The sequence below is a fragment of the Meriones unguiculatus genome, chromosome 7, assembly GCF_030254825.1.
Source record: "Meriones unguiculatus strain TT.TT164.6M chromosome 7, Bangor_MerUng_6.1, whole genome shotgun sequence".
Classification (NCBI taxonomy): domain Eukaryota; kingdom Metazoa; phylum Chordata; class Mammalia; order Rodentia; family Muridae; genus Meriones; species Meriones unguiculatus.
In genome coordinates, this window is record NC_083355.1 from 15,765,825 (window position 1) to 15,793,479 (window position 27,655).

General features: G+C 44.8%; 1 protein-coding gene across 1 annotated transcript; it reads right to left on the bottom strand.

Annotated features, from left to right (window-relative positions):
• Positions 1–1,697: 1,697 nt before the first annotated feature.
• Positions 1,698–27,122, bottom strand: Dcaf7 (DDB1 and CUL4 associated factor 7). The gene is made up of 7 exons (XM_021634282.2): positions 26,657–27,122; positions 16,482–16,640; positions 15,736–15,847; positions 15,002–15,120; positions 11,702–11,911; positions 9,391–9,508; positions 1,698–6,493 (listed from the first exon to the last, which is right to left on the bottom strand). Exons 1-7 carry the CDS (start codon positions 26,792–26,794, stop codon positions 6,321–6,323), a joined length of 1,029 nt encoding a protein of 342 aa, XP_021489957.1. The 5' UTR covers positions 26,795–27,122; the 3' UTR covers positions 1,698–6,320.
• Positions 27,123–27,655: the final 533 nt, after the last annotated feature.

Consider the following 27,655-nt stretch of genomic DNA (forward strand, 5'->3'; position numbering starts at 1 on the left):
ATTAGTTGCCCTAGGCAGATAGCCAAGTTCTCCAAATCAGGTAGCACAGAACAGCATCATCACCTGTTGACCATCTACCTGTACAGTAGAGCAGTAGCACTACTCTTCTAGCATTAGCCTTAAAAATAAGGCAGAAATCAAATGGATGTGGAGTGTGAGAGCTCACACATGTAATCCAAACACTTGGGAGCCTGAGGCTGGTCTTGGCTACAGTGAGTACCGGGCCAACCTGTCTTGAAAGCAAATGCCAAAACAGGCAAAAGAAAACTCATCCTCTCAGAGGCGTTGCTGCCTATCTAATATATGAGCCAAGCATATGGTACACAGTGTAGCCGCTGGGCTGCATGCGAGTAGCAGACCCAGACAGGGGTATATAGCAAGATCCTGTCTCAGAAAAAGGGAGGAGGTGCTGGGGAAATAGTTCAGCTGGTATAGTGCTTGCCTGCTGTGATGGGTACACATTTGATTTGGTTTAGAATCATCTGAGAGACGTGCTTCTGTGAGTGCATTTCTGGAAAAAGTTAATCTAGGGAGGAAAGACCTTCTCCCAGTGTGGATGGCACCTTCCTCCAAGAAGCCTAGATACAAAGAGGCTTGGGGGGGGGGGCAGAATAGTGCTGCTTTGCCTGCTGACCTTCCCTCTTGGCTGGCAAGTATATCTACCCTGCTTCTGCCGCTGCTGCTGCTGCTATCCTGTCCTGACACTGAAGACCAGAAGCTGCCCAGGAATCCTCCAGCACCAGAATGGGACTGCTGAGTCTGGCGGCTTTGTGAACTGAGGTATTACTGGTCTTTCAGCCTCTCTAGTATGCAGATGGCTATTACTGGACTATCTGGCCCCTATCATGTGAGCCGGCTTAATCAATCTCTGTTCATTATATTCTTTCTATCAGTTCTTTTTCTTCAGGGAGCCCCAATATTACCTACCACGTCCAAGTCCCTGGGTTTGAGCCCCGGCATTCGATAAACGGGGTGTGGTGATACACATCTGTTATCCCAAGGTAGGGGCAAGATGATATGAAAATTCTAGGTCATCTTTGGCTACACAGTAAGTTCAAGGCTAGCTCCAGTTACAGGCATCCTATCTCAAGAAAATAAATAAAAAGCAAGTCAGATCCTGATTAACCTCTGTGTTTTCCAAAGTCTCACTCCAAAAGCTTTCTAAAGTACAAGACTCCCCTGGCCTGGCTGCTGCTTCCCCTACAGTCACACTTCCTACCATTCTTCACACACATCCACTGACTTGCAATTCTCTGAATATGACCAGACTCTGTCCTGTTTATCTAAGTTTGCACAAGACTATTCTCATTGCCTTAGGTGGCATTCCCTACTTCCACTCAAGTCTTCAAAACCCAAATCAGACATCTTTCATCTTGTGACATTTTCCTGACCCACTGTGGCTCTTACTCAGACATGACTGGCCTCAGGGTTCCTGAACATAGCTACATTACTGCAGAACACTACAAGTATGTGCGTATCCCTTTAGCAAAGTATAAGCAATCTGAGGAACATGGCCCTTGGCATGGAATAGGTGTCCATGTTTTCTTAATTGACTAAGAAGTGAGTGAACAAACAGGAGACACAGGTAATGAGTTGGGCCATCAGAAAACTGTGTTGAACTGGGGTAGTGTTTAATGGCCTACCAGTACCTTTGAAACAGGACCACAGGAACAAACTGAATTCATCACAAGAAGAAATTCAATCTATACATGTTCAAATTTTATTACAAAGTGTGATGGGCAGAAAATACGGTACTTCTTATACAGGAGGCTGAAACAGAATGAAACCATGAGATTAGACTTAATGTACGTAGGGAGAAGTAAAGTCACAGAAGGAACACTCCACCCTCGGGTGCTTTTGAAGTTACCTCCAGTGGAGAAACCGCAGCTCGTTCACAGCACAGTGTTAAATTTTTATGACAAGCCCTGTGTACAATCAGCCCTGTGAAAATAATATTTATAGAGGAGAAATGATTACAGTACAGTTCTGTAAAGGGACAGCTTCCTCTCCAGCTGAACAAGGGATGCCACAAAAGCTTTAGAACAGAAAGAGAGTTTAAATATGTAAGAAAGTAAGTTCATACACATGAGATTATAAAGGGCACAGAAGTGGATAAGTTAGAGCTTAACATTTTGTAGAACAAGAAATCTCCATTTCTACACAGAGATTTATACAATCATGCTATAATTCACACTCAGGCTGGGGCAAGGGAAAGTCACTGACAGGGATCATAAGATACATGGGACCAAAGCAAGTGACTAAAGCAATTCAAAGCTTCAGCTCAACAATTTTTATCACATTGTACATCACAATCAGCCCAAGGTGAGAGCGTTTCCTTCAAATGGAAGATAGCACAGTTCAGCTCCACCGAGTTGTCCCAAAGGTGGGTGCTTGTACATTTTCCAGTTGTCACACAGACTGTCAATATCTTCCTTCTGGAGTTCAGGCTTCCCTTAGCTTATTGTTCCTGGCTGACACACTAGTCCAAGTTTCTTGGAGAAGGCATCCACATGTTTCCACACTTAAAAAGTGACATCCAGATGGCAGCCCAGGAAGACCTGCTCATTCCGCCATGCCATATGCTTGACTCTGACCATTAGCAGCAATGACAGTATGGGAGAGAGAATGTAGACGGCTCGGGGTGAAAAGGCTCGGAGACATGAGACACTCAGCTGCTGCCTCACCAGAGCAGCAAGGACAGCTCTGGGAAAGCCTGGCTCAGGGTTCATGGTGACTTTGCTCAGGTCAGCTCTCCTCTCAGAAACCCCAACTTAAACATCAAGCATGCCCCACCATCCTTGTGCTGAGGACAGGCTCTAGAGGAAACGCTGTGTTTTAAGTCCTCTACTGCAACGGTACTCTCTACCCTAACCCAGGTGAGCAAATGAACTGCCATATTTACACAATGGGGAAAGTAAGGTGCAGTTTTGGACTTTCCAACCACGTTTAGTAAATCCCAGAGTCCTACATGTCCTTACAGCCTAGGAATCTAGGGCCCAGGATGCATCAGGGAGAACATTTTACAGTGGAAAGATAATAGGAAAAAATATAAGAAAAATGAAAGAAAGGTGGTTAGAGAGTGTAGTTTAATGGTAGAACACCTGCCTAGCATGTGAGGGCCTGCATTTGATCCCCATCACCACATACACAAAATAGAAAAATGAAAAGGGGAAGGGAAGATAAAGGAGGAAGGGGATCTACAAGAAGAACTATGGATACCTGGCATAGACCTGTGATCCCAGCATTCAGGGAGACTGAAATAATAGGATCCTAAGTTCAAGGACAGCCTGGTCTACAACACAAGAACCCACCTCAAACAACAGTTTCACCATGTACTGTCAGGATACCCAATACTTAGAATTTAACCACTGGACATCGTCTACAGCAGCGCTGCTGCACAAAGGGGCTCTCTCTGCCCCTAGCCAGTGATACAGAAGCTTGATTATTGGTGCAGGAAGGTCAAACTATACTGAGGCACAGGCTCACTCCCCTCAGACCCTCTATGTTCTCCAGTATTCTTTCCTCTTCCTATACCCTAAAATACCAAATTTCAGCGGTAACAATCATCAAAACACTGTAGGATTCTTATTTTTTCCTATTCTTCCTAAATTGTAGCTAGTTATGAGACATGATTCTGATTTTGATAGAAAATTACCACCCAGTTGTCATGTGTCATCACTCTTCAAGCCCTAACCTTGCAGGCCAGGAGAGAAATAATCTCCTGTGGGAAAAGCTCAAGCCCATGAAAGCCTCAGACCCAGTCACCACATCAGCTCTCTGCCAGCCTGACTGAGCATGCAATCTCCCAAAGAGCAGACACAGGAAGCACAGGCCAGAGCTTGGCTTAGCCTGCCAAAGCCAAGTCAAAACAGCATTGCAGCCACTGGAGGACCACAGGTCTGGAGGTCCCACCCACTCCTGTCAGTCTAAGAACTGGCAAATTCAAACACAGAGTGGCTTTTGAAACTTTAACAGACCTGTGCTTCAGGGAAGGCTACGCGACTCTCTGCATCTCAAGGCAACAGAAACCTCATTCTCAGCTACAGAGGACCTATGCATGCTACAGAGAGGGGGGGCGAGCTGGCATGTCAAATGCCAGCAACCCTGCAACTGTGGGTGCATGTGTATTTGAAGACAGAGACAGCAAGAGTCTTACCTGGTCCAGGTGACAGGTAGAGAAGGAAACCGAAGAAAGATGACAAACGTCCACAGAGCACGAGGAAAAAAACATCACAAGTGGTTGGTTTCCAAAGCCCATAGCTGTCCCATACAAATCTATTCTAAATAACTACTGCTAACCTTTTAAAACTTCATTTTCAAGTTTTGGTTGACAAATCTCATCATTCAGCCCAAGTTTAAGTCCACCCAGAACAGAGGCGCTGCCCAGCAAGCCCCACTGCCAACCCTAACTTCCACTGTAGACTCAGCCCAGGAAGAAACTGAGGGCTCCTTCAGCAGCAACCATCAGCAAGCCTGCTTCCCTAGAGGTGCCTGTACCTAGCTAGCAAACACCACTAAAAGCTGAGGTAACCACAATTGTACTCTCTATATGCAAATGATCCAAGACAAACCACACGCTAGTGCAGGAATATTAATCTCTAGCAGATGGCCAGCCAGAGACCAGAAATCAGGGTGACAAACTAGGAAGGCAGAGGGGAAACACCCTGACTGAAAATGCTTTTCCTTTGGGAGAAGCCCCCAAGTAATGAAGCAATCTAAGACTTTCGGTATACAACTACATCAGCCGTAGGAAGCAAGCAAAGACTCAGCCAGACAGTCCATGTGCCCAACAGAATGAGTCAACATTTATTTCTCCAGCAATGGCAGCGTGAGTGTGCAAAACCATCAGCTTTCAGGCCTGCTACCTTCCTCCAGTCAGAGAGTCTAAGAGACCTGCAGGCAGCTCAGCAGGGCACGAGCCAGGAACACTCTCCCCAAGACCATGCCCCAGACTCTGCCAGGGACTCATCGAAGACCAGAAGCACATGCAAGTTCCATCCATGGAACCCACTAATGTAACGGAAACAGACACCTGAGGCCTGGAAGTCAGCCTGGCCAACTGCAGCCTGCAAAATCCAATACTGCTCAGAACCTAAACTGAGGTGAGGCATGTGCCACAGGTGTGGAGAATCTTAGATGGCTGACTCTGGGGCCCGCGATTCTTTTGTAGCCATTTACTTGGTTACTGCGATCACCACAGCCCATCCTTTCTGACAACTGCTTGTCTATCTCAGTCTAAAGGTCTTGTTCAGGGTCAAGCACAGATAGCTCCTCTCAGGAAGTCTCACAATCAATCCAAAGATGGGCCAATATCCCACCGAGCAGAGGAAACTTAACAAACAGAAACAGCAAAGCTTAGCTTAGAGAGTTTTCTTGCCTATCGTTCAAGTTCTAAAATGGAAAAATAGATTCTAAAACCAGGTACTGGAAATACAACGTAAATTCAGTTTTCCTGAAACAATTCTCCTTCAGCCTGGCCCCTGCTTATCTCAGCTCCACCAGGTACTCATTACTGAAGCCAGAGAGAGGAACATGAGGGTGGAACAGAAGGCTTCCTGTATGTCCTGGACCTGTGTGGGCCTTCAGGAGACCCAAACTGAGATAAGGTTGGTGAGTCAGCAGACTTTAGAGCACCAGGGCAGTTGTGAACTCCTGGTCAAGGGTGTGCCACTCAGGCAGTGACTCAGAAGGCAAACTGCTCTTGGGGTCTAGGGTCCAGTACCCACTGCAGGCACTGAGGGAAGAGAAGAAGGTACAAAGAGGTAGGGAGGACTGGGAAACCAAGAAACCAGGAAGATTAAGTTCTTTTCATAAAAAAATTAGCCTGATAGATAAAAATATACAAAGTTGAGGTTTGTTAAAAGACACTGATAGCAGGAGGAAAGACAATCTGAAATTGGCATTTGTTCCCACTTAAGTGCTAGCATGGACATGGATGGGGACAAGACAGGGGCTACTGCCTTGGGCAGTAAACAGACAGACATCAGGGGCAAATGGACACAAACAGAGCCAGTACTTGTACTGTTCATGAACACAACAGCTGACAAACAAATACACAGAAATGTTTAATTGAAGAAGCAAAGAAGAAGAAAGGAGTGAAAATCTTAAAGCCCAGCCTTGGGCTGCGGAGGCGCCACACAGCACAGCCCAGCACAGACAGCAAAGGGTAACTGGCCTGGACTCCTACGGCAGCTTCCAGACACGGTGGGTGCAAAGCAACAACAGACATACTGGCCACTGGAAACATCTTCTTAGGTGGGGAGGGAAGGGGACAGAGGCTGGAACGCACAAGCCCCTGCCTGGTAGGTGAGGGGCCAACACTACACACGGAGAATCTCCAGGCAGTTGTTATAGCAGATTGCGATCCAGTCAGGCTGGGTTGAAGCCCACTGTACATTGTTGATCTCTCCTTCAGCTGTGTAGGCCAGAATAGGGTCCTCGATGGCCCGAGGCATCTGCTGGATGTCCCAGATGAGAGCCTGATGGTCATCCGCTAGGGAAAAAGCAACCAAGAACACCATAGCTCAGGCAATGCGGTAACCATCTTGCATTTGGAGAGCCAGACACAATCTGCGAAACGTTTGCTCACCAAAACTTTGTGAGAGGGGTTTCATCTTAGAGATGAGTAAACCAAGATTTAGCAATGTCACCAGACTTGCTACCTCATGCCACGTAGCCAGTGAGAGGCAGGGTCAGGACCCAAATCTAGGTTCTGACTCCACATTCCAGGTGTCCTTAAGCTCCAGTCAATGCACCAGGGTTAGAGAACTGGATCAGGACACTAGAGTCAGGAATCAGGTGAGGACATGGGATACAATGATCCCAAAATATGATGTCACTTTCAGCCACTAAAAATACACCAGTGGATTAAGATTCTTCCCTGTATCCCACTTTATGTACATTTACACTTCAATGAGCTGTACAGATGACCAACATAAAGTGCTGTATAGACATGCACCATTACAAAACTTCCATCTATGTCTGTAATCCCAGCAACAGGCACTGGGGACACACAGCTAAGTGGTAGAGCACCTGCTGACCATGTTCAGTATCCTAGGTCCAATGCCCAGCACCATCAGAAAACAAACAAAGCCAATTAACGTGCTCTGCTGGGGGTGGTGGCACAGGACTGCAATCTTAGCACTTGGGAGGCAGAGGCAGATGGACTGCTGAAGGTTGGAGCTCAGCCTGATCAATACAGCAAGTTACTGCCAGTCAGCATTATACAGTAAGATCCTGCCACAACCAAATAAATAAATAAACCATTAAAAACAAAAAACAAAAAACATCATCATCATCATATCACCACCCAGCACTCTGGAGGTAGAAACAGGAATGCTCAGATTCCGAAACCAGTCTGTGGTCCACTACAGAGTGAACTTGTGACTCAAAAAGAAAAAACAGATTTTTTTTTTCTTCATGCAGTGTTCTCTCTTGAGAAGCCCAAAACGACCCGGCACAGTGTTCTTACAGCTGCCTCTCCCCCTCTCCTAATGGTCTCGTTTAAATCTTTATTAAAACCTATTCTCGGTAAACTCCAACTTTACGTCATTTAAAAATAAATAAATAAAATAAACAAACAAATAAATACTCTGGCTGTGGCAGCACATGCCAGCAATCCCAGCACTTAGGAGGCTGATACAGGAGGATCAGGAGTTCAAGGCTTTGGCTATAAAACTCTATCTATAAAACAAAACAAACAAACCAACAAACAAACAAAAAGAAGAAAATAAAACCTATAACCCCCAAAAGAAAAATATTTTCTCCAAGTAAAGAACTATGGGAAATACTAGTAATGAGTTTTTAAAAAAATGAAGCCATATATATGTGTGTGTATGTGTATACAAATGTATACACACACATATGGCTTTTATGTATATGTTTGTGTGTGACTGTTGAGGGTGAGGGCACACACACGCACATAAGAAAACACTAGAAGAAAATATATCAAAATGAGAAAGGGAGCAATTTAGACTGGCAAAGTTACTGGTTATATTTCCTTTTCCACAGTCCTTAGGGGCTATGTAATAGGATGTATTATGATGGGGTTTTGTTTTGTTTTTTTGTTTTCTTGTAGCTGTCCTTAAACTTGCTATGTACACCAAGGTTGGCCTTGAACACACAGAACCTGCCTGAGATGTGCACCAATACCCCTGGCTTCATGTTACTTTTAAAACAGAAATTTAATTAATTAGTTACTTTTATGGTCTTTCAACTCAGGGTTTCTCTGTAAACCCCAGCCGTAGTTATAACTCACTCTGTAGACCCAGCAAGACTCTTAATTTAAATTAAAAGAAAAAAGAAGCCAATGACTTTCAGATCCACAAAATCCTAAAGCTACCACCTATCCTGGTACAGATGTTGGTTCTGGGTACCTAAGAATTTAAATACATGGAATCTTAATAGATAAGGCTGATCATGAGTAACACCAGGTTCCTACCAAGTCCACATAACATGGGCAAGGTACAAGATCTCCTTTTTCAGGAACGATCTATCACAAAGGATCTGGTTTATAAACACTCATCACCTCCAAAGCACTGTTTGTCAGTGCTCAGCTCCATCAAGAAAAGGACTCAAGATGAATGCAACACACAACATCAGGGAGCCAGGCAAGGCAACAGCTGAAGGGGCTTCTGCTAGGCCACACTGCTCTCCATGAATAATGGCTTATCTCTTTCTTTCCCCCCTGTCCTCCTTATCCACATAATTGAAAGAAAGAAAGCAATATCTAAGGCAGACCACAGCACAGGGTAAAGGTGGTAGAATACCCCAACCACTCCACAGTGAGGCACAGGTGTAGCTAGAGCAGATAGTGCCTCTGTGAACTAAAGTGAGATGGGTTCACATTTAGAGGTTTAAATGTGTATCCATACTAAACAGGTCTGGCAGGAGACACCTAAAGCATTGTGAAAGATCAAATACAGTGAGTGGGACAGAGGTAGAGAAAAATAGCAAAGAGAAAAGATGGCTTCTTCCTGTTACAGCTCTGTATTGTTTTCATTGGGGAAAATAGCCAAGTGAGACCTGTAAGTCAAATGACTGACTAGGTAAGGCTCTGTGAAGCGTGAAAGGCCCAAGGCCCGAGGGACAATTCCTTGTAATACCAAACATCCTGTTACAGGGAAGAAGGTGCTTCTTCCTGTACCTGAGTCCCCTGGAAGACCCAGATTCCTAGGGAACAGTGCATATTCCCCTCTAGGAATATACACATAGGCCTATGTCTGACACACACCATCACTAGTCAATGAAAGATGCTCTGAATATACAAGATCATCTGGAATGTAGACTGCTTCAGCTCACAAATCTCTCAGAACCATCCTTGAAAACAATAAGGAAGTCTCCAAGAATGGGAAACTTCACTACCCTGATACTTCCTCCCGCCATGGTTACCTGCAGTGCAGATGTGGCAGGACGAATGTGGGGCCCAAGCAATGCCATTGACACATGCTCGGTGGTTGTTTAGCCTGGCGACAGGTGTGCAGGGAACTCGAACATCCAGGATCACCACCTGCAGAAAAAGGCCCCAAAATTGCAGAGTGCAACAGGAAAAACAAACCAAAAACCACCATCACACACAATTGTAAGCAAAATATTTTCATTTGTGGATTTGAAGAATATTAAAGACAGGGTTTCCTGATGGAGAAAAAAGAAAACAATGAACAAACACAGGCAGTGTATTCTCTGTGCTGAAAACACTGGGCCTTAAGACTAATGCAGAAGGGAAGCTCAAGTAGGCAAGGTGAGTTTGGATGATCCACAAGCACCTTTGGTAAGTGCTGATAAAAAAATCTGTGCATCTTTGTTGCAGGATATTTGATCCCATTGTGAACCCTGAGATTGTGAACTGTAAAACCTGTATCTTCTTTGGCAGGGTTCAGCCTGAACACACACCTTTAATCCTAGAGCTGTCTGTACACAGGATTAACCCTAAGTCAAGGGGGGAAGCAAGTGGCCAGCTGACAAGGTTGAAAAGAAATGAGGGGCTTTGAGAAAAGGGTATTTAAGACAGCGTGGAGAAGAAGGAACTTTTGGTCTTTGGCTCTTTAGCTTTAGGCTTTTTTTCTCCTGGGCTGTCAGGAAAGCTAGTGGGCCTTTTCTTTCTGGGCTGTCAGCTGAGCTAGCTTTTGCTTTTTTCCTTCTGGGGCTTGAGCTAAGCAGGAAGGTCAGCTGGGTTCCCTGCCTCTCTGAGCTAGCAGGTTTTCACCACAGCATCTGGCTCCTGAGTCTTCATTGGTAAAATTGAATGGTTGGGATTTTCAATTTTCTTTAACAACATATCTTAGCTAGGCAGAATGTGCTTTACTAAGGTAGAATCCAGAAAATAAGTCTGAGGACAAGCTTCCCCCAAACCAAGGCTAACCACTGCATCCTCTCAACCAACAATCCACCCTCTCATAAAAACCAGCAGACGCAGAGCGTCTGTCTGTCCAGCTCTTGCAACGGCTGGGGTCTGCCTGGAACACCAGATGCAATGGCTGACTTCCTTACTGAGTGCCAGTAGACGACGTGGTTTAAACTGTGGTCATTTAGATAGTATTTGTCTTACCTTTTATTCTTTATTGTGAAATGTTTATTTGGATTTTTTAAATTAGTTGTACAACTAATACATGACAAATTACCAGATGAATTTTATATTATTTCTTCAGGACTAGAGCTTTTTGATGACTTCAAATATGGGATCTTCAAATCTGAAGCTAGGAAACATATGCATACATTTGCTTAGGCTTAAAAGGCTCTTACGAACACTCTGGGCCAATAACAGCAAGTCCTCCTGATGCCTTTCGCTTTGATTTATACTCGTAAGTTTCTGTACAGGATCAGCTTCCTTATTAAACACCACTTTTCCTCTGCAAACAGAGAGCCTGCTGACCAAAGGACAGGAGGAAGCTGAAGAACCTCAAGAACCATGGTGCCTCTGTAGGACCTGCAGAGTGCCTCGCTGTGCACCCACCACCACTCTCTTCTTGTCTTAGCTTTACTCTATTACAATTCCATTTATCTATTTATTACTTTTGAGACAGGGTTTCGCTATATAATATAGCCCTTGTGGTCCTGGAACTCTCTATGTAGATGAGGCTGGCCTCAAACTCACAGAGATCTGCCTGTCTCTACCTCTCAGGTGCTGGGATTAAAGGTGTGCAGCACCATGCCCAGAAAAAGTTTATTGGTTTTTGTTTGTTCGCGTATGCATGTTTTGTTTTGCTTTGTACTGGGGATTGAACTCAGGGCCTTGAGCATGCTGGACAGGCTCTCTGGTAAGCTACACCCCCCACTATATTAGAAATTCACAGAAGGCAAGGCAAATTCAGTGAGTCTGCAGCTACTCTAGGATACACAGTTAACTTCCAAGCTAGTCTGGGCTAGAGCGACTCTGTCTCACCAAAGACGTGGGGAGGAGGTTATGAACAGCCCTTTTTGTTGATCAGAGTTCATCAACCTAGGCCCTACTGGCACTCTAAGTAGACTGTCATTGTTGGGGGCTGTTTTGTGCACTGCAGAACGATTGGCAGGCTCCTTGATCACTACCCACTTGATGCCAGGAACACTACACTCTTATGTTTCCCTCTTAACTCTTGACAACCATAAACACCTCTGGGTATTTCCAAAGATATCCTGGGCACAAAACTGCCACTACCTGAGAGGCACTCTTGTAAATACATGAGGTGGAATGGAGTCAAGGAACAGGGCCTATGGGGCTTACCTCCATTCCATCCATGGCCATGGTGGCCAGGTAGTTAGGGTCCTGCTTATTCCAGCAGAGGCGAAGCAGTGGGTGATGCTGTGGGTCTTCGTAAATGATGGTGCTATGTTCCAGATGGCGGAGGTCAAACATCCTCACAGAGCCATCAGCACCCACAGAGGCAAACATGTCCCTGCCACCTCCAGCTCGGCTGAACGCAATATCATAGACCTGTTGGTAAGACAGATTCACAACTGTCATCTCCTTCCCCATAGCATGGAGACCTGTCATTTCCAGTTCATCTGAACCCCAACTCATGACACAAAAGCAGGTAAGCTAGTCGCTTCTACCACAGATACTGGCTGACTTCTCCACATGTCCTGCTTTCTACTCTTCCCCTTAAAACCCCGTGATAAAACAAAAACAATATACCCAACTAACCGGCTGAGCAGTTTTGTCTGAACAAAAACTCTGTGATCCAAGGCATGTATTTCCTGGGCTTTCGTGGTTTCACTTACATGCAATCAGATGCATATTCGTGACAAACCACATACGGTTCTACTGAGCTGGTTGAGCTACAGAACCTAGACCTGAGATCCATTCATAAGAAAAAGGTAATACAACTTTTGGCTTCGTGTTCTTTTAAGAGGGTGTCTGGGAGCTGGAGATAAGACTTGGGTTAAGAGTACTTGTCGCTCTTGCAGAAGACCCAGGTTCAGCTAAGAGTAACAGGTCTGTAACTCCAGTTCCAGAGGATCTGATACCCACCCTGGCCTGCATACTATGTACACATGTGAAACAAGGACATATGCAGGCAAAACACCTACAGACATAAAATAAAAAGAAATAAATCTTGAGAATAAAATCTCACATGGCCCAGGTTGACTCCAAACCTGCTATGTGGTAGGGCTGTGGAAAATGTCCTTAGGTAGCAAAACAGCACTAGACAAAGCCTTTGTCTATCCAATGTGTCCAGCCTACGAAAACAGGGCTTGATATGCAGTCTGGGCTGGTACCACACTTCAGACTGTTTTTGCTTTGTTTTGTGTTCAAGACAGGGTTTCTCTGTGCAGCTTTGGCTGTCCTGGACTCAAACCTAGCCTTGAACTCAAAGAGATGTGCCTCTCTGCCTCCTGAGTGTTGGGATTAAAGGCATGTGCTACCACACCTGGCCTTCAGACTTGTCCTATCTTTACCTGGTAAGTGCTAGAATTACAGGTGCCCGGGATCCTCCTTTAACCACTCTTCTCCTCTCCTACTGCTTTAAGATGGTCACACGTTAGCCTTGAACTTGCTAAGTGTATGTATGTGCACCTATACCCCTGGCCCTTTTAAATCACTTCATCTTACACAGGAGTATTTCTTTATGTTGATCAGTAATAGATGGGCATCTATTAGCAGTGTTTGTCTCTTAGTATCCAGAGCATGCGGGGAATCTACTTTTTGTTTCTTTTTTAAATCTGTATGAGTATTTTGGCTGCTTGTAGATGTGTGGACTGCATGAGTAGCTGGTACCTACAGAAGCCTGAAGAGGCATAAGATTCCCTGGAAGTAGAGTTACAGAGAGTTATGAGCTGCTGTGTGGGTGCTGGAATCGAATCTGGGTTCTTAGGAAGAGCAGCCAATGCTCTTAACCAGAGTCATCTCTCTAGCCCGGACCCTACATTTTTTATAAGATATTCTACTTATTCCTCCTTCCAGATGTCAGCTGTCGTAATTACCCAAGACTCTAAAATGTGTGTTTTGTTTTTGGTATCTGTTTTCCTGAGCTCAAGTAACTGCTCCTTCATCCATGGCCCACCTGTAGAGTTAATCAGGAAAAGGGAAGGTGGCAGCTCCCATTGTGCTAAACTGTCCTCTACTACAGCTAGCAGGCAGCCATCACTCCTCACAGGGCGTATCCTCAGGCAGAGCTGCCATCCGAAGACTTCTTCTTTCCACTCCTGATCTTCCTGTATCACGAGACCTGATTCCTAGAGGCCAAGGTTGGCTGAGTCCCAGGTTTGCTATTTGCTTGTGGATGGTGCAGCCAGAGGAATCCGAGCCAGGCAATTGACTGCTGGGAGGCAAGAAGAAGCTAGGTGCTTATCCTGCCTCTCTATTCAGAGGCATGTCTGCCAGGCAAATCCAGACTCAGGGAGCCAGTAACCTTCAGCCTGTAAGTAGGGGTGGCCTCCTGCTACTTCACTCTCAATTCCTTCACTGTGTAAGCATTTCCTGGTGTAAATCCCTTACGTTTATTCTTGCAAGGCCCTCCTCACCCATCTTGGGGGCTGACCCTCGGGCGTCACAGACGCTAGGCAAGCACTCAGGCATCAAGCTCTATTCCCAAACACTCTGAGTGCCTCCTACCTTTGGGTTGGCTCCAGCCAACCAAATGTCTGCTTCCTTTAGTGGCCATCTCTGCAAAACACTCTTCATTTGACCCTTGTCTTGGCAGGATCTTACTCTTAGGACAGCAGAACACCTAAGATCAAGCCCTCAGAATGGTACCTGGCACCACCTTGATATTCTGTTGATGACCTTAAGGCATAGCTTTTCTTATGCAAATACTGATAGTACTCGCCAGGCAGGTGGAAGGGCAGCAAAGGAAACAAAACATGGACACAGGCGCTATGGGAGCAGTTATGGCCCCCGTCAGCTTTTCCAGTTAACACAGAAGAACACACCACTAATAAGACATATCTGCCTGCAACATGACCGAACGTAAAAAGATTAAGTAAACACACTGGAGTTCACAGAATGGTTTTAGAAGAACATGGTTAACTGCGATTGTTTGTCATGAATTTCCCTCCTTCCTGTTTACCCCTACCTCCAAGATGCTATTGTGTTTAGAGAGAAGTGCCTCTCTAAAACTATTCTTTAATCACACCAGCTCCTAGGATGTCTATAAAGACTTCATTAAGAAACAGCACCCTCTGGTATGAAGGGAAGGGACGTAACGCAGGTTAACTTGGGCTGACGATGCGTTTGGGCAGGTGGGGTACCAGCCCGTGCTAAGAGCCCGCTGTGCAAGCCTGAAGACCTGCACTCATTTCTCGGAACCACAGAGGAGCGACTCCCAAACACATGCACCATGGTACACATGTGCCTGCACGCACACACTTTCTCTCTCCCATAGTAATAGTCATAAATAAAACATCTTGTATAAAGGTGCATTCGATTTGAAGTGTTTAACACATTATGATTTTCAACCTAGACAAGACACATGCCAACGTTATGATCTACGCAACCTGCCAAACAGTGAGAGAGCAGTGTGACTGCTCACCTGCGGGGACAGAAAGAACCTGCAAAAGTGAAGAAAAGGACAAACACCGTTACCTCTTTGTCGTGAGCAATTAGCTGGGTCTTCACATGGCCAGACACGAGATTCACTCGCCCCAGTACCTGCCCAGTCTCTAGGCCCCAGATGGTGCAGGTTGTGTCAATGCTTGAGGTACCTGTAGAGACAACAGCAGCTAATGAGGCAAGATTCCTATAGACTCGCTTCTTCTGCTTGGCCCAAGGGACAACAGACTACAAACATTTCCTGAGCATTGACTTTTGTGTATATGTGTTGTGGGAAGGGTAGTTTCTTTTCTTTTTTTTTTTTTTTTCAAGGCAGAGTTTCCTTCTGTAGCCTTGGTTGTCCTGAACTCACTTTGTTGACCAGGCCTCAAACTCACAGAGATCCACTTGCCTCTGCCTCCTTGAGTGCCGGTATTAAAGGCTTGTGCCAACTAAGGACAATTATTGAGACAGAATCTCCTGATGTCGTTCAGGCTGACCTTGAACTCAAGATCCTCCAGCCTGCATTCCCAAGTGTTGGTATTATAGGAATGGACCATCACACCTGCAAGACCTTAGATTTTTTAGCTGAAAAGATGTGATATACACACCGGGAAAGCAGAGCTCCCTATGAGTAAGCTAATAACTACTTTCCATATTTAACCCATTTTAGCCATGGCCTGTTTGAGGATGATGTGTGTGCCTCAAACCCCTGATAAAAATAGGCATAGGCCAAATCTGAGTAAACACATCTTCATTTTCTTCAAACTGGAATTCAAAGTCCTCACCTAGAAGATAAGGATCCACCTCATTCCAGTCAAAGGAGGTCAAGGGAGCACAGAAGTCTGAGTTCTTGTTATTGTTTAGCAAGCACTCCAGCCTGGTCTCTGTCTCACCAACCTGAAGAAACAATGAAACAAGTTTCAAACATAAGGAAGTAAAAAAGCATTACCCCCACTAAAAACTGTTTGGTAAATCTCTTATAAGAGGAGAAAACATTTTTATGATAAAGGGTAATAAAACCCAAAGGAACTCCTGAACTGGGACTTCTTTCAAATCTTCCCCTTCTCTCCAGCTTTCCTCTCTAGATTGTCATTCATGCCTCTTCTAGAGCTCTTAGCTGCCTGTCTGCCAGGCCCTACACTCCCAAGCACAAGGGATGCCCTGACAATGAACTCAGCTGAAAAGGGAAGATCCACACACATAATGCATTAGAATAAACAGCTGGGATTCATTTACTCAAAAACATCTTGACTATTAACAGAGTAGGAGGTCCCAAGTGTTCTCTGCCTCACAGAAGGCTGTCCCACCACACCAGGTTAACTGAGCCTTAAGTTTCCAAGGTTGACTGAGGCCAGCAACAAGACTCTATGTCATCTGGGCTGGATTTCCTAGAAAACCTGCTGAGCTAAAACCAGGTCAGTGCAGATGCACTTCCTTTGTTTCCTCCAGGCTGCTGCCATAGGGCTCCCCAGCGTGGCAGCTGACCCCCCCAGAGCCTGTCTGCCCTGCTGCTAATGAAGCATCTGCTTACCCTCCACACACGGAGATAGTCACCACTTGTCGCCAGAAGGTCTGGATAGACGCCTTTTGTGTCAGGAATCCACATGAGCTTTGTGGTGGGGTATGGGTGGTCAAAGGTGTTCCGGCAAATAAACTCTGAACTCTCCTCATCTAAACCAACAAGCTGAACCTGCAGCATGCCAAAATTGAACCACGTGAGAATGTTTTTCTTAAGCAGCATCAAATACATCAGATTCCGGGTCAGTCTTAACACAGAAATACACAGTCAAGTTATTATAGTGAGGGACCCCTAGACCGACCATGCCAGCACTAGATGAAAACTCAAAAATCACAGGGTTCAGTACAGTCAACACTACAAAGCTAGAAAAAGACAGACAGAATACAGGTCTTCTGACTCTAAGTCCTGAATAAACCTTCTTTATCCTCTCTGAGACAAGCTGATTGTCCTGTCTCTCCTCCCAAGTACTGGGATCCCAGGAATGTATGGACAAAGCATATTTAATCAGGTGCTAGGAATTGATCAGGGCTTCAGGTATGCTAGGCTAGTAATCTACCAACTGAGCTACATTCCCAGCCCTTATTTTGGTTTCTTGAATCAGGCTGGCCTTGAACTCAGAGATTCTCCTACCTCTGCAATTGGATTAAAGGCATGTGCCACAATGCCCAGTTCCATTTTATGGGTTTTAGCAAATTCATGACATGTATTTGGCATTGTAGGAAAGAGTACTTTCACTCATCTTAACAAGCTCTTTTGAGACAGGGCTTCATGTAGTCCATTACCCTCAGGCTCACTGTGCAGAGAAGGAGAGTTCTCTACCTTCCAGGGGTTTGCTTTGCTTTCTATTTGGCTGAATGTTTTCCTGTTGCGTTTCTCTGTAAACTTTTGCTCTTCTACACTATTGTCTTTCTGTGTGAATTTTAAGAGCAGCTTTTTAAAATGTACAAAAAGCTGTTGAGGTTCGGACTCCCACTGTCTTGAATCTATGGGTCACTTCGGGAAGAACTGGTAACTTAATATTGAATTTAGTTATTTAGGTCACCTTTAGCTTTTTTCAGCAATGCTTTAAAATTTTGCATGTACAGATATTCAACCCTTTCACTGACTTCATTTCTATGTAATTGTATACTACTACAAATATATTTTTAGGGTTTTAGTTGTATTTTTCCCTATGCTACCTAGCACGATTTTTTAATTCCATTTTCAATTATTCATTGCTATTACAAAGAAATAGTTTATTTTGTATATTTATCTTAGATCTTTGGTACATATTTGCAAAGATTTTTCTATGTGTATCTATACACTTAGTCATCAACAGATTTTTCTAGAAGTTAGACAGATATTCAGGGAGATAACATGAAAGTGAAATAGGAAAACAAGGAGGTCTGCACTCACTTCTAAGTCAGTTGCCTGTCATTATGAGATATTTTCCCCAAACCACAAATATCAGATTCTGTGAACACTTTCTACCTAAGGTCCTCTAGACCCAACATTCAAGGCCTTCTGCCACCCAATGCTAACTAACTTACCTTATCTTCTATTTTCATCGTTTAATTATCATTTTCTACCTTCTCTATCCTTACACATCTTTCCAAATTTGTAAATTATGCCGACACACTTTCCATCAACTCCAATCCATCAGTGGCCTCAGGCTTCCAGCATTCTTCTTTTCTTTCCCTGCAGGCCCTTAGCCATATCATCTACTGTAGTTAATCCGGTTTCCCAACCTGTAGAGCTGAGATGCTCATGACAGCTAACCCTTCATAACTACCTGTAAACTGCCTTTCCCAAAGCATGAGCTTCAACATTTTTTCTTATTTCCTCCACAAAGCACTGGCAGTTCTCCTGGTCCTGTATCTTTCGGTAATTATCAGCACCATGCATTTGATGTTAATCCATAGTGCCTCAGGAGACACTAACATCACTGTTCTGTGTATTTTCACTTAGTAAGTGTCTTAATGACAGGGCTTGTGTTTTGATTTTTATACAGTTGGCTATTGTTTCCAAATTCGGCTTTCTTGTGCCTATTTCTAAAATTCCCTGTGTTTGGATACCACTGTCATCATTTCTCGTACCCCAAACCCCAAAAGCAGAATTTTTGCATTAGAAAGATAATGTGTGGTAATGGTGTTTGAACCCAAAGCCACACAAGTATTCTGCCATTGAGCGATAGTTCCAGCCTTTAAAAAAAAAAAAATCCAGTTTATTATTGCACAATGTTTTTCTAGACAACTGAAAAGATGGAGGCTCCAAATAGAGACCTCATTGGGAGAATCATCTACCTACTTAGGACTCCACTTTATAAGCACCACATGACCTCACCCAACCCAGTCATCCTGTCGCTCAATCAGCTGTTTGCAACTGTGGCTCTGTATTAGTGTCTCCTGAGAACTTTAAAAACAGCCCAATGCCTAGGCAACACCCAGAGCCGTGAAATGAGAATCTGTGGTAATGAAACATGCAAGCACCACATCTGCTAAAGAACCCAGGGGTCCAAGCACAGCCAGGGGTTGAGACAACTGTGCTGGTTTTGCCACAACAGGCTGGATGGCTGAACCAAACAAATTCACTTCTGGGAATTAGGAACCTTAATCCTACTTTGTCTCAATTCTTTGTTTGGAAGAGAAAAAGGGAAAGGCCAGAGCCATGCTACATGGAGATGGAGGAAAAGCTGGAACACAAGAGCAAGAAAACTGGAGAGGGTGCAAGACATGAGGCTTGCCTTGTGAGTGGCAGGTACAAGAACAGCTTTCCACCACCTGAGCTGTCCTCGAGAGGACTGAGAGTCATCTCCTGCAGATGAATCTCCAACTGGTCTGCACGAAACCTTCTGCTCCCCTAAGCCATTTTCCCCCTTAATCTTATGTGTATGGCTGTTCTGTCTTGCACGTATGTGTACCACTTGCAGACCTGGTGCCAGAGGCCAGAAGAGGGTATCAGAGGTCCTGGCACTGGAGTTACAGATAGTTGTCAGTGGCCACGTGGGTGCTGGGAAGTGAACTGGGGTCTTCTTCAACGCTTCCAGGCACTGAGCCATCTCTCCAGTTCACACCCCCAGAAACGATCTTGAGTAGGTTCCTGTTTCTAAAAATAGTGACATCTCTGTGAGGTCAGAGCCGAACCAAACTAGCTTTCACATGTTTTAGGGTAAAAATTTATGGGCAGGAGAAAAGGCTCAGTCAGTAAAATGCTTGTCTCACTAGCATGAGAACCTGAGTATAATTCCCACCGAACCCATGTTAAAAAGCCTGGTGTGGGCACACCTGCACTCTCAGCTCTGAGGAGTGGAAACACGAGGCTCCTATGGGCTTGTTGGCCAGCCAGCCTAGCTGAACCTAAGCTGGTTCAAGATCCTGTCCCCCCAAATAAGACGAAGAGGCAACTGGGAAAGACACTTGGCACACTAACCTTTGGCCTCGAATGCATGGACATATACACTACCTAGAGTGCACACACACAAGTATGCACATACAGTTTCTTTAAAAAAAAAAATGTTTTTAAAGCACCTTGGAGTTTAAGAGAACTGATAATCAAACCACAGTAAGAACTTCTAGTACTGAGCTTTACAGGAAACACAAAGCTTTTCTGGTGCTTCTTAAGGTGCTCAATCCCACCCTTATGGTCCGTCTAAATCCCCAGTCATCATCAAGGATGAGGAGGGCATGTTCCTGAGCAAATGCTGTGCCAGCGAGAATGCCACACTAACCAGCTTTACAGCAGGAGTATCTGTGACCTCAACTTTACCTCTCCACAGGCTGTCTCTTCAACATTTCAGGATTCCTTACTCAGGTGATGATTACTGCAAGAAACTATTTTCACTTTCCAAAGGGTATCTTTGTAGTAACTTGTGTTTAGCCCTTGGCCAACTGACTCTAACTTGCTCAAAGCTTTCATTGAACAATCAGACACTTACATTTTATGATAAAAAGAGAACATTAAGTGTTCGTGAATGTCCACAGAACAGAATAAGATGGTAGCGTTCACATTAATGCTATTCCTTGCTGTACTGACTAATCCTTGCAAATTCTTACTAACGTCTACAGTGACTGGTTGATTGGCACCTTTCCAAATTATTTTTCCATGTATTTATGTATGTATAGGTGTGTGTGTGTGTGTGTGTGTACGTACTAGGGGTATGTATGATGAGTTCTTTATAAAACAAACAAACAAACAAACAATCTAAAACAGACTTGTTTCATACAATTTATTCCACAATTTGCTTTGAATAAAAATGTCGGGTGCTGGAGAAATGGCTCAGAGGATAAGAGCACTGATTGCTCTTCCCAAAGGTCCTGAGTTCAATTCCCAGCAACCACATGGTGGCTCACAACCATCTAAACATGAAATCTGGTTCCCTCTTCTGGAGTGCAGGTGTACATGCTAACACACATTGCATAAGTAATAAATAAATAAATCTTTAAAAAAAAAGTCTTCAAGTCAATATAAATGGTTCCACCTCATTCTTCCACAGCAGACTGTGGTAAGCACACCTCAATACATTTAACTGTTCATTTATTTTGGTTATATAGTCTGTTGTTTTACTGCTATGAACAGCACTACAATGAATATTCTTAATTATCTTTGTATTTATATGTAAATGCTTTTGTTGACTAGATACCTAAAAGTGTAATTGCTCGAACACATTTTAAATTGTTTTTTTGTGTATGAGTGTATATGTTCATATGTATGCATGCATGAGAAGCCACATGTCAACATCAAGTGTCTTCCTCAATTGTTCTTTTTTTAAAGTTTTGTTTTGTTTTGAGACAGGGTTTTTCTCTGTGTAGCCTTGGCTGTCCTGGACTTGCTTTGTAAACCAGGCTGGCCTCAAACTCACAGATCAGCCTGCTTCCGCCTCCCTGAGTGCTGGGAGTACAGGCGTGCACCCCCATGCCCAGCTCTCCATCTTAATTTCTGAGACAGGGCCTGTCACTAAATTCAGAGCTCGTCAGTTTGGCTCATCTGTCTGGCCAGCAAATCCCAAGGATCCTCCTGTTTCTGCTGGGCTTTGGGGCTTTGAACTCAAGTCTTCTTGTTGGTGCAGCAAGCACCTTACCAGCTGAGCTCTCTCCCCAGCCTCACCTCTCAATCCTACCATCTTCAAAAGTGTTGCTTCCGGCTGGTGGAGCAGGGCATGCCTATAAGCCAGCACTGGGGACAGGGCTGAGGATGTGGCTAAGGCAGGAGGTGGAAGAGTTTAAGGCAAGCCTAGACTACAGCTAAGACCCTGCCAAGAAAAGAGGATGCTGGGAATGGTGGTGACCCCAGTTTTGGAGGTGGAGGCAGGAGGCAGGAGAATCAGAAATTCAAGGCCAGCCTAAGCTTCATGAAACCTTGCACATAAAAGTAAAAATTTAATGAATATTAAGAAAAAATAGGCAAAATACTTTAAGATATAGGCATAAATAAATAAGAACTGTCTGAAAAGGACTCCAATAGTGTAGACAATATTCCTAAGAATTGAGAAATGAGATTATATGAAATTCCACAGCTTCTGCACAGCAAAGGAAACCATGAGCAGCATGAAAAGGCAGCCTACAGGATGGGTGAGACATCTGCCAACCAACTATATGGACAGGGAAGTCATATCTACACCTTATAAAGAACTGTGAAAGTTAAAAATCAAAACTCCTAAATCAGTACTCGCTTTGGCAGGAGGAACAAAACCCCCTAAATCCTATCAACAAATGGGAAAATTAACTCAAGTGGCAGTTTAGACAAAAAAAAAAAATAACAAAAGGACTATAAATACTTGAATATTCAGATGAAAACTGTTTACAGAGTCCGTCTCACCCCAGTTAGAAGAAAACAAATGCCAACAACTACTGGCCAGGGTGTGGGGAAAGAGGGACCGTTACACACTGCCGCAGGGAATGTAAACCGGTGCAGCCACCAGGAAAGACAGTATGGAGGCTCTTCAGAAAGCTGAAAACACACTGGGCATGGTGGCTCAGACCCGAAATTCTAGCACTCAACAGTGAGAACCACAGGAAGACTCGAGCCCCCAAACACAGTTACATATATGAGCTGGTCCTGGCTGTGTACCAGAAGGCTTCTCAGCTCACCACGGAGACACTCGTGCATCCGTGATAACAGCAGAGACGGGCACTCAGCCCAGAGCTCCATCAACAGGCGAGTGGGTAAAGAAAAGGAAGGGCAAACACAATGGCATTTTATTCGCTGTAAGAAAACACAAAATCTGCAGAAAAAAAAAAAGAGTAGAACTTGGAATCATCATGTTGTCAGGAGAAACACACCAGACTCAGAAAGACAAATGTTTTCTCTCATGTGTGGTACCTACACTGAAACTTATATAATGTACATATATACACATATCTCTCTGTGTGTGTGTGTGTGTGTGTGTGTGTGTGTGTGTGATACAAACATAGAAAGGGACTATGAGACCAAAGAAAGAGGTCTAAAGAGATGAAGATGGGGGACAAGAGATGGAAATGGAATATTTGTGATATGAAAACAGAAGTGGAAGGATTGGAGAAGAGGGGACCAGAAAAAAAATGGGGGGTCAGGAAAGGGAAGTAGGAGAAACAAATAAGAACAAAATACAATGATATGCATGAAAATGTCACAAGACCCTCTTCTTTAAAATAACAAAAAAATTAAAAGAATTTACAAGTTGCTTCCATTTATACTTTTATTAGCAGCAACTAAGTGCCAATCCCCCCATATCTCTGAAAACACTAAAAGCAAACAGAACTTTTTGCTAATCTGACAGGAAAAAAAATGGCACTTTTTATACCATTTTATTACTGTGGTAGAACATACGAACTCACCATGTCAACTCTTTAATTCTTAATTTAACTCAATTCTTTAAATACATTATCTAAGTTTTTATTGTTGTTTTTGTCTCACTTCTTTGGTGGGAGCTCTTCTCCAACAATGCTCACAGATAGGCCTCCTTTTCCACTTCTATGCTATTCTTTCTCAATGTAATTTCTTTTTCCTCCCCTCCCAACACAGGGAATTGAATTCAGGGAATCACACATACTCAGCTATATCCTCAGGTTCGTTTTAAGAGAAGAGTTTTGTTAAGTTGACCAGGCTAGCCTTAACTTCACTCTGTAAGCCCAGGCTAGCTTTGACCTCATTCATGCTCCTCTTCGCTGGGCTCCCAAATAGTTGTCAACCTGTGCTGCTTCTTCTGGTCCCAAAAGACCAATTTTTTTTTTTTCCCTTTGTCCAACAGACTACCATTTTGCAGAACTGCAGCTCTTCTGAGTCTGGCATCTGTAGCCATAAATACTTTCCTTATCCTCTTCCTAGATCCAGTGTCCTACCGCCCTTCTTTACACACTGTGGGAGTGCTGGGAACATCAGTTCTGACAACTGCCATCATGGAGACAGCCAGTCTTTTCCTCTAGTCTCCTGCTATGCCTCTTCCATCTCCTACCTTCAATGCCTTCTGCAGTCACCTTCCACTTCACATCACTTCCTCCAACATGTGAAACAAAGCCCCAGAGAGGAAAGCTAGGAAGCACAATCATTTTTATTCACTGACAAAAAATATGTTGGCACTTGAAAAAAAATCATAGTCTTGCTGTGTATCCCAGGCTGGCCTTTAGGTTGGGAACCTACTGGGATTGCAGGCACATGTCACCACTCTCCGTCTATTTTTTTTTTTTCATTTTTATTTTTTTTAAAGGTTGATTTTTAAATTTGTGTTTATGTATAGGCAGGTGTGCACCTGCCATGTGGTAATCTTTTACATTGTTACTATATTTATTGCTTTATGTGTATGAACGTTTGGCCTGCATGTGTGCAGCCCATGTGGTTGCTGGGAATTACTCCAGGTTCTCTGTAAGAGCAGCAAGGGCTCTAATCCACTGAGCCATCTCTCCAGCCCACCTGTGATAGTCTTAACCCTGCCTTTTCTCAGTGTGTGGCTTTGGGTGAGTTGTCTTCTGTACCTCAGTATCTTTCTGTGTTAAATGACATAAGGCGTTTAGGTCATTTAGTTAGGAAACTTCTGTCCTTGTGCACGGCTGACTCTGGTTATATCAGCTGTTAAGGGAAAGTGATTAAGGACTCCAAGTGTTAGTTGATTTGAATAACATGGATGTTTATCCCACATTTACACTGTCAACTGTTTGTTCCACATGAGCACTTTGCATCCTGGAATGGAATAAATTTTCTTTCTTCAAGGAGCTTGTGGTAACAAACAAGGAAGGAGACATGACACTTTTCTTTTAGAAAATCCACAAGGCAGCAGGACATAGTAACGTATCAGTAATCCCTGCACTTGGGAGGTCAAGGCAGGTGGATCAGAAGTTCAAAGCCTGCCTGGGCTACAAGAGGCTGTGTCTCAAAACACAATAACCTCATTAGATAAGAATAATATATAATGTGCATTATTCACAGCAATGACGAAAGTAAAGATGCACCGCTCTGAGGAGTATTTTATTTTTCTGTTTGAGACAAGGTTTTAACTTTGTAACTCAGATTGATTGGGAGCTCACTAGGTAGCCCAGCTTAGCCTTAAACATAAAATAATCTTCCTGCTTCAACCTTCCAAGTGCTGCAATTACAGGTGAGAGCCACCAGGTCCAGCTTGGGGGTTATTTTATATTATATATTTGCTCCTTAGCAGGCACTGCACATGTTCACTGTTTTAAAATGAGATGCTGGAGAAATGGCTCAGCAGACAAGTGCATTCCCTGCCCTTGCAGAGGACCTGAGTTTGGTTCCAAGCACTCAAACTGGGTGGCTTACAACAGCCTGTAACTCCAGCTGGGGGGAGAGGAACTGTGACACCCTCTTCTTGCCTCTCTGCAGGCACTCAATTTCTCCTTTAGATAAAAAACCCTAGAAAAACTTAGAAGGGGGAAAAATTAATTTGTGTGGAAAAAAACTAGTCGTTTTATAGGCATATTTTACTTTTATTTCTTACATAAATCTTTAAATATTTCTAGGGATCTTAGCCTTACTAACAGTACCCACACCAGGACCCTGAAACTCAGCCCCAGTTTTACTGCCACTGAGGGAGAAAGAGCCATCACAGAAAAGAAATAAGGCCCTTGTTTAGGAAAGGACATTTCAGTACACACTCCCTGGGACTGTAAACTGTTGGTGTATATGGGATGTCCATCCTTTTCACCCATTTCTCAAAAAGGACAATAAAGAAATGGAGACCCTTACCCTGAGAAACACACACGCTTCTGAAATACTATAAAACAAACTTAAAATGTTCAAATGTTTTCACCTGAACCTGTGTGTCAGAACCCCTTTCCTATATCTCCGTGGGTCAGAAAGAATAACATTTGCTTGTCTATGCAATGCCTAACAGCCAAATCCTACACCACCTACTTGTCTCCGGATGAGTAAACTTTAAACACCACTGACCAAAGCTTTCAGTAGCTCTGAAGACTGTCATTCATATTTTTTTTTCCCTCAGATTGCAGCAAAAGAATGAAGTTCAGAGATTAGGGAAATAGAATTCTTCTTAACACTTTCAAAACTACATCTTGCGGTAGCAGCTTACAAGCTCTCTCCTTCTACCAGCGTTTTGATGAAGTGATGGGTGTTCGGCACTGCTCCAAGTTAACGTGTAAGGAACCACGAAAAGAATAGGTCAAACGTCATCTCTCTCTATTCAGAAATAATGGCGGGATAATGCCACAGACTAAGGTTTCCAAGGATAGGCTGTTCGGGAGAGGGTGAACATCGGGAAGGAAAAACCGATGACCAATGACAACCTAGCATTAGGGCTCTGTCTCCATGAGAAACACCTGAGATGGGGAAGATCATGCAATAAATAGCTCTAACAGAAATCTCGCGTGGCCAGGAATGCACGACCACCAATCCAAGCGCCCGCATCTTCCTCCACTGCCTCTCTCCCGCCCCCCACCTAGCAACAGAAGCACTGCGGCAGAAGCCGGGGAAAAATGAGTGGGACAGAGGACGCAGCTTTAGGGATGTAAACTCCAGTCTGAAACCTGCTATCACCACCAAAAAACCTCATCTGCTTCAGGCACGTCGCAACGCTGTGCCTCAGTTTCCCCCGGCTGTCAAGATGAAAGAAGGCAACGAGCGCTACCCCCTCGACAACAGGGCTGCAGAGGAACCACCCCCTTGCTACAAAGGCAAGTTCGCAGCAGAGTTGTGGGACTGGGGCCGCCGCCCCCCTCCCGCGTCCCCCGCCAGCTAGCAGCCGAGGCCCCTGCATGACCCACCTTGTTGTTGTACTCCTCCACGAAGCTGCCCAGCGCCAGGCGAAAGCGCTTGTCCGGCCGTACGCTCCAGTTCATGGCGTACACAGTCCAGGGCGCTTCATATTTGTAGATCTCCTTTCGTTTGCCGTGCAGGGACATGGTGGCGGCTGGGCCGCAGAGCCGGCCGGAGAGGCGGCGGGCTGGGGCACGAGAAGGGCGGGGAGCCGGGCTTGGGTCCGCGGATCCGACGGGAGGCGGGGCCGGGGCGGTCAGGAGCGGCCTAGCCCTCCAGCGGGTCGTCAGCTACACGCACAGACACACTCGGCCGGCCCGACCACCAGTTTCAAACCAGCTCGGGCAGCAACTACCACCTTCCGTTTGGGATGCCGGCCCGCCCTCTCGGAACGGAAGCCACGAGACCCCGCAGCGGCGACGAGCGTTGGCTGCCGGGTACGTCCTTTCCAAACTGTTCCTCCTCCTCATTGGCCAGCGCAGCCGCAGCGCCCGCGCCCTCCTCACTATTGGCGAAGATGTTTGTCATTTTGCTTGTCCGCCCCGCCCAGCTCCTGGAGGCGGGCTCTTTTGAAGCCCCGAAGATCATTGGCTGGGCGAAGTGTCAGTCAGACGGATAACGGCGCAGTGCGGGTGAATGGGGGCGTGGGTGGCCTGGGGGCAAGTGTGGCCTTCTGCGGGCCTCCAAGTTCTAGGCCAAGGGTCTGAAGAGTGGAGCCTGCGCCTTCTTCGCTGCCGCCGCTGCTGTTCTGATCGCCTCTCTCCGCTAACGTGGCAAGTCTACCTTCATGGAGGACCTCCTGCGTTTATTTCATCGCCCTGCGCCTGCCGGGCTCGCAGCCTTGGCTAAAAGGGAACCCTCTCCAGCTCCAATGCCGCTTTTTAACTGTTCTCCTTCGGGCCTGGCCAACTTGATTCAGGCTTTCTCGCGCTGTCCTATAGACACTAGCCAGAATCCCGAATTCTAGGATTAATTTTCAATGGGCCTGGCTATTAGTCACTTACCTT

Bases quoted from the DNA above. Each gene is read 5' to 3' on its own strand.
- Dcaf7 (XM_021634282.2), bottom strand. From the start codon at position 26,794: ATGTCCCTGCACGGCAAACGAAAGGAGATCTACAAATATGAAGCGCCC. The intron at 11,912-15,001 runs GTAACGGTGTTT...TCTTACCAACAG, and splicing joins TAATTGCTCACGACAAAGAG to GTCTATGATATTGCGTTCAG. The intron at 6,494-9,390 runs GTAACCATGGCG...CTTTTTCCCTAG, and splicing joins CTGCCACATCTGCACTGCAG to CGGATGACCATCAGGCTCTC.